Source organism: Pygoscelis adeliae, unplaced genomic scaffold (assembly GCF_000699105.1).
Source record: "Pygoscelis adeliae isolate BGI_AS28 unplaced genomic scaffold, ASM69910v1 Scaffold161, whole genome shotgun sequence".
Taxonomy (NCBI): domain Eukaryota; kingdom Metazoa; phylum Chordata; class Aves; order Sphenisciformes; family Spheniscidae; genus Pygoscelis; species Pygoscelis adeliae.
In genome coordinates, this window is record NW_008824061.1 from 320,318 (window position 1) to 326,658 (window position 6,341).

The 6,341-nt window shown below is 52.7% G+C and overlaps 1 protein-coding gene and 1 pseudogene across 1 annotated transcript; one reads left to right on the forward strand and one right to left on the reverse strand.

Moving 5' to 3' along the window:
• LOC103925392 overlaps positions 1 to 2,568 on the forward strand; it is a 31,530-nt pseudogene extending 28,962 nt beyond the window's left edge.
• Positions 2,569 to 5,033: 2,465 nt separating this feature from the next.
• On the reverse strand, positions 5,034 to 6,257 carry HRASLS (HRAS-like suppressor). Its single transcript, XM_009334083.1, has 3 exons — positions 6,027 to 6,257; positions 5,566 to 5,834; positions 5,034 to 5,190 (listed from the first exon to the last, which is right to left on the reverse strand). Exons 1-3 carry the CDS (start codon positions 6,163 to 6,165, stop codon positions 5,089 to 5,091), a joined length of 510 nt encoding a protein of 169 aa, XP_009332358.1. The 5' UTR covers positions 6,166 to 6,257; the 3' UTR covers positions 5,034 to 5,088.
• Between the last annotated feature and the right edge of the window lie 84 nt (positions 6,258 to 6,341).

Genomic DNA, 6,341 nt, shown 5'->3' on the forward strand with positions numbered 1-6,341 from the left:
TCAGTCCTCCTGGCCCTCCAGCTTGCGATCTGCCTCTTCCCCTTCTTTGTCGACATTGATGCTGTGCACAGCGGCATGCAGGTAAGCGCAAATGGAATGTGCGTTTCATTTTCATGCCACATATTTTGCTGGCCCTTTACCTAAGCATGCAGAGTAGAAGCTACAGCTGTGGTCATCTTGGAAATTAATGTGCTAATCTGATGCTGATTGGGCAACTCTTTCAAACTTCTCTAACATCCTTCTGACAAGGGCTGGATTGATGAGGTAGTCCTCCTCCCCTCTAAAGACTGGGTGGCAACAGAGAGAAGAAAAAGTGCTTGTAGCTTGCTAAGCTTTTCTTCTTAACAGAAAAGCACAATAGGGTGGATTGTGGTTTTGCATGCTGGTGTTATGACCCAGACTGGGTGACTCGGGGTCATAGCAGTTTCGTGATTCCCTTGGGCTAAGTTAAGGTGAAACGACACCAGGCGATCAATTAAACGCTTTCTTTATGGAGCACGCAACTTAAACTTGGAAAGCGTAATAACAGGCGGCGTGGATTCTGTTGAGGCATTTATAAGAAGAAAAGGAAAGAGAAGAAAAGGAAAGAGAGAGAGAGAGAGAGAGATATCGCCACCCTTGGATCTCGCGATGACGGTGACGGACGTGGCAATCCTCAGGTGATGGGCGCACACGGCTCCTTGGAGTTGTGCCTTTTATAGCCTAGTTCCCGCCTCTCGGGCAGTTATGTAGCTCCTGATCCTTTGTGCAGGCGCCATTGGGGGGGTGGTCGTGAGCCCCTTCCTCAAATAAACTCTGTATGACCTCTGGCCATACATGCCGGGTCTATCGGAACATGGAACTGCGCACCCTCCGGTGCGCCCTCCGTGACCTGAGTTATCTGACCTCTCCTTTAAGGTTTATTGCTGCCATGCAGTCCGTGACTTGTTTTACCACGATGTTTGAGACATTAACTCTTTCAGTCTCTCACAGCTGGAGGAGGCTTGTTGGCCAGAGAAGCGAGTGGGCAGGGATCGCTGTGCCAGCCCCCCCCTTCCTGGAGCACCATGAGCTCACGCGGGGCCGTGGCTGCCTCGGCCCTCCTGGGCGCTCAGCCAGGGCACAGGGCAGGCGGCTGCCTCCAGCTGTGCTGCCCAATGTCGGGAACGGCCGAGCCCTGCGGCTTGTCCCTGGCCATCCTGCACGGGATGGATTCGGGTGGAGGCCTGGCGTTAGGGTGGGCGTACACAGAGGGAGAGGAGCCGCACACTGTGCATTAGCTGTAGCTCCCCAGAAGCATTTGGGCGCTGGATCCTGCCCCAGGCACCTGATCTGTGGGTTTCAGCAGTAGCTGAAGTAGCCGAGATGAGTTAGGCAGCTCCGTGCCATGGGGAACCTGGCACCAAACCTTCCCAGATCTCTGTGACGAGGAAATACTGTCACTTCCTACTGCCTCCTCCATGCTTGCCACTGGGAAAATGTTAGTCAGCCTCTCAAATCATTAGGAACAGATGCAAATCTTGGCAAGGCATTTAAACCTAATTGCTGTTCATGTCTTTTCCAACAGTTTCTTTGCACTCCTGTGATCTGAAGAGTTTATATCTTACTGATGCTCTTGGTCACCTTTTGCATATCTTTTTTTATGGAGGTGAGTGCATTCGTTTACCGCCTGTTCCCCGGGGTGAACAGAAACGGTGTCTGGTCAGGTCTTTCTACCCCCATTTGCAGCAATGCTCTCTTCCTGCAGAAGCATAAACCCTCAGGCCTTTTTTTTTTTCCTTAAGACTCAATGTTTGTCAGTCAAATCCATTTTATGCAGCCCCAGAGATGATTTAGACCACATCTCTTAAGCCTTTAGAGAGGGAGCGAGCTGAAGTGCAGCTGCCCAGGAGGAGCCTGCTGCCCTGGCTCACAGGGGAGCCGACTGCAGCGCGGGTCAGGCGCTTGGCAGTGATTTTGAAACCACCACTTCCCTCTTGTCCTACAATCAACCAGGCCAGAGACTGCGCTGGCTTGTGCCGTTGGATATTGCAGTAATGACTAAGCCCTAAAATGTTTTGTGGGTCAAGGCTGGCTGTATCTAGCACCAGGTATTGTCCCCTGCTAGGAGCAGCAGTGCCTGGTTGTCCCACAGCCCCAGGAGGAAAATCTTGCCCCTTGATTATCCCCTTCAGCTAAACAGACTGAGATCAGTGTTGTCCTGATATAACCGAGCAGAGCCTTCCTGTGCATGAGGAAGGTGGCATTTGGCAGCCGTGTTATCGAAGGGGACTGCACGCAGCCGCCCAGTGCCGTGGGGCTCAGGGGGGTTGCACGTGTAGCAAGGGATGGCTTTTGTCCCCGAGCGGTCCTCCCTTCCAGTGAAGGGCAACAGCACTGACCCTGCACCGTGTCACTCTGCAGAACAAGCACCTCTGGCTGCTGATTAAAGCCTGGTTTGGGTAGCAGCCTAACAGTCAGTACCGAAAGTGGCAGAGGATGCTGCAGAGGGATCCCAACTGGCCTCCCGTAAACGCAAAAGACTTTGCAGCAAAAAGCACGGACGAGATTTACATTAACCCCACCTACAAATACAGCGACGAGGACTAGGCGAGACCCTGCGGCCGGGCGCAGGGCTGCATGGTGCTGGCAGCTTCCTCAGCTTGCACTGAACAGCCCGTGTTTTCATCCTTTGATGTGCACCAGATTCAGATGTTTGAAATCCCTGCACAAACCCATCCATTCAGGGGCAGGCTGGGCCTGCTCTGGCTGTGCCCCAGAGCACAGGCTAGGATTATTCTCTCAGCTGCTGGTAAAATAACAGCCTTGACTCTACACCATGGCAACAGCAGGTCTCAGGCCTTGCCAACATCTCCTACAAAGGCTCAGAAATACTGAATGCAGTGAAGCGATGGCTTCTGCTGCTCCACGCCACACTCTCACTCCATGTTTCAGCCACTGCTCCACCAAATCCTGTCAATGCACCCACCAGGCTTGATGGGAAGGCAATCCGAAATAAGCGACCTAATCTTGACCGCACAGAGGAGCATGCATACAATTGCAAAATCCTGCGTTAAATGAAACACTGCAGCTTCCAAGAACTACAAGAAAGTTCCCCAGAGGAAGTAATTCCCGTTTTCTTGCATCCTGGAGTGAATTACAGCTGTGAGAGGGCACATATGCTGTACTCACCCAGCTCTCCCTTGCCAGTTCTTGCAGACATAATGCTCTGAGTACAAGGAAGGTTAAAGCTCAAGGATTGCTGTAAGATCAGGCTGGGAAGGCTGGCGAGGCTATGCCCCACTTAAGCTTGCAGAGGCAGAGGACAGCACAGCTGCTGCACACACGCACACATGACCCCCCCAGTTCTGCCACTGCCAGGTCCTGGCCCAGGTTTGGTGTCATGCAGAGCTACGCCTTGGCTTCTTGCTTTAACTAGGTCACGGCAAGAAGCAGGGGTTTTAACGTGCTCTGGCACACGGCTGCCGGCCAGGTACAAGAAGCTGAGCCCCTCTTGTACTTGCTCTTTCATCTTCAAGTTGTTCAACCACCTAATTAGTTTAGCCATGAAAGATTACATTTCGATTACATTTGCAGGAAGCAAAAAAGGACATTCAGGTTCAGTTTTATTAGAATATGTTTTCCCCTATTAAAAAAGAAGAACTTTATTTAAATGTAGTAACAGAGGGCACTACAAAATATGACCAGAAGTCTTGGCTTTGTTATTTCAAACATTGAAACAACTGATGTTTAAAAAAAGCTTCTGATCCCATTATGTACATGTTAAGAGCAGACAAAAATAGCAAGCCTCTTACAGACAGCTCTTTTGCTCTCATCTCTTCTTACAGTCCAGGCAGTTGCCTGTGGCAAAAGCAACACAGCATTTAATTTCTTACATGTGGTCTGCAAACAGCATGGTTCCAAACGTGCAAGCCAGATACTCCTGGTAAAGAGTAATAAACCACACTTTTCCAAAACAGTTTTATTCTAAGATGAGCCACATGTCAGCTTTGTGACAAGGAAATAGCGGGGCTCTGAAGATTTGGAGATGGGGCATAGGTGCTGCACAGCTCATTCTCCAGGTACGTCACCCACAGTACTGCAGGGACCCTGGCTTTGCCTTCCTGCTGGCTGGAGGAAGATTGATCTTGTGCTGGGGCTACAAACTGCTTAAATTCAGCTTCTGGTCACTGAAGAGCCAGTGGCCCCAGCTGCGGGGGGGCAAAGGCTCCCGGCTGCCCTTGCAATCCATGGTGGTCTTTCTTTAAACCTCAGTGCTTTGGCAGACCAAGGAGTCGAATCATAAAATGGTTAAAGATCATCTAGTAAGCTTGATCAGGTCCAATACCAACAATTACTGCACTTACAGGGATGAAGAGGGAAAGTTCAGTGGCACAGTGGTCCCAACCTGGAACAAACAGCTGCCAGAGAAAAAGCTAGCTGGGTTTTTGTCAGATCCCCTGGACTGGGGCTTGCTGCTCCCAAAGGGAGTCAGAGGAGCCAGGGAAAGGGACGCTTTGCAGACAGGAGAAAACTGAGCAAAACACCATCATGCCAAAACCAGAGCACTCATTTAAAACGCTGAGGGATACAGCCTGTAAGACCTGCCCTTCCCTCCTACCTCCTGCCCTTGCAGGAGCGGCTCAGTTTAGGCACTGCAGGCACAGGCTCCGAGACACAGCACGTGCCTTGTCTGCCCTTCCACAGGCCTGGGAACCTGTGGTTTTCCACTTGCACAGGCTCTCAGCTAGAGGACACACAATAAACCCTCAGCGATACTTTTAGATTACTTTTGTTTAAAAAAAAAAAAGTAAAAATGTTTCTTCAAGCAGGTTAAAAATAGGTTATTCACAGAAAGAGCCCACAGGATGTAGTTGATAAAAGCAGGATGTGTGTAGAAAGCCTGCACCAGCCCTCAGCAGAGCACCAGCGGTGTGAGGATGGAGAATTTGCTTGCAAGCGCTCCCAGACTACCACAAAAATCATCACAGGCAACGAATTAAAAGCAGGTGTGGCAAACAGGCTAGTGCTGCTCTCAGCAAGGGCGACACAGTTGTTAGTAAGTCTCGGTCCCGGGTCCCTCCCGGCCGGGGGCCCCCTGCCCTGCTCTGAGCTCATCCCGGCAGCCCGTCAGTACTGTCTCTCTCTGGATCTGCTCCGGAGCAAGCCCAGCAAGGAGAAGGCGCCTGCGGCAGCTGTTACAAACCCAATGGCACTGATTGCTCGGTTGGCCTGCAAGGGGGAAGTAAAACACAGGCTGGAAACATGAGGAGCTTTTTTTTTTTACCCCCAGGCACGCTAATGAAGAGCAGGCAGGGATAATGAAGGCAATTAAATGAATGAGAGACACCTGCCCAATAAGCAGAAGGGGTAACACCCACGCGTTTACCCTTAGGCTGTGGCATTCAGTAAGAAGGCACTATCAGGGTGCAGACAGACCATAGTGAACCTCCTGGTCCAGGGTCTCTGGTGAGGCCAGAGGCAGCGATGGTTTGGATCCCACGCCTGGGGCTTTGCTGTCCCCGTGCAGTTTGCATGCTGTGCCCTGGTCCAGGCAGCGAGGAGGTGCACTGTGAGGCATGCAGGGGCTTACCCCGTGTTACTTACCTGGTCGGAGACCCCCTCGCCGTAGCGGAGCAGCGTCACGAAGTGCTCGCAGTTGTTACCGAGCAGGTCGTAGGACACTTCCTGGTCAATGAGGTACTCAGCGCGCCGGATGATCTCCTCCACTGGGAGGGGAGCGTAGGTGCCGTCGTACTTGTTGTTGATGTGGTAGGTGTCGTTTCCCACCACATCCTTCAGGAGCTGCATCCTCACCCGGGCCTTTCTGCTGAACACTGACTTGGCACTGGCGAACGTGGCTGGCGGCCCTTCATCTGGGGAAGGTAGGGATGGGATGAGCCAGGCAGGCCTTGTCTGGCCCCTCCAAAATCTCAGAGGGGTTTCTGGCTGGCTCTTGGAAACGCCATCTACACACACAGGGTCCCCCACCAGCCCATGGAGGGAGACAGGGCTCTTGGGTCACCCCAAAGCCCCCTCTGCACCCTGCTGGGCTGCACCAGCCTTACCTACGGGTGTCACGTTGATGATGTACCCGTCCCCCAGGTAGAGGGCCCAGTGCTGGTAAGCTGGCCGGAAGATCTCGATCAGGTCCCCGGGCTGGGGGTCGCCGGGGTGGGTGGTGCTGAAGCTCTCGACAGCTGCCATCTCAAGAGCGTGAGGTCAGGACATGCCCCTCTTGCTGGGCACGCTCAATGCAAGGCACGGCGGAGAGGGGACGTCTGGGATGTGCACGGGGCATCTGCTGGGGGATCGCAGGCAGGGAGATCATTAGGGCCCGGCACCGGCCGTGCGCTCACGCTGCATGTGGAGCACTACGTGGC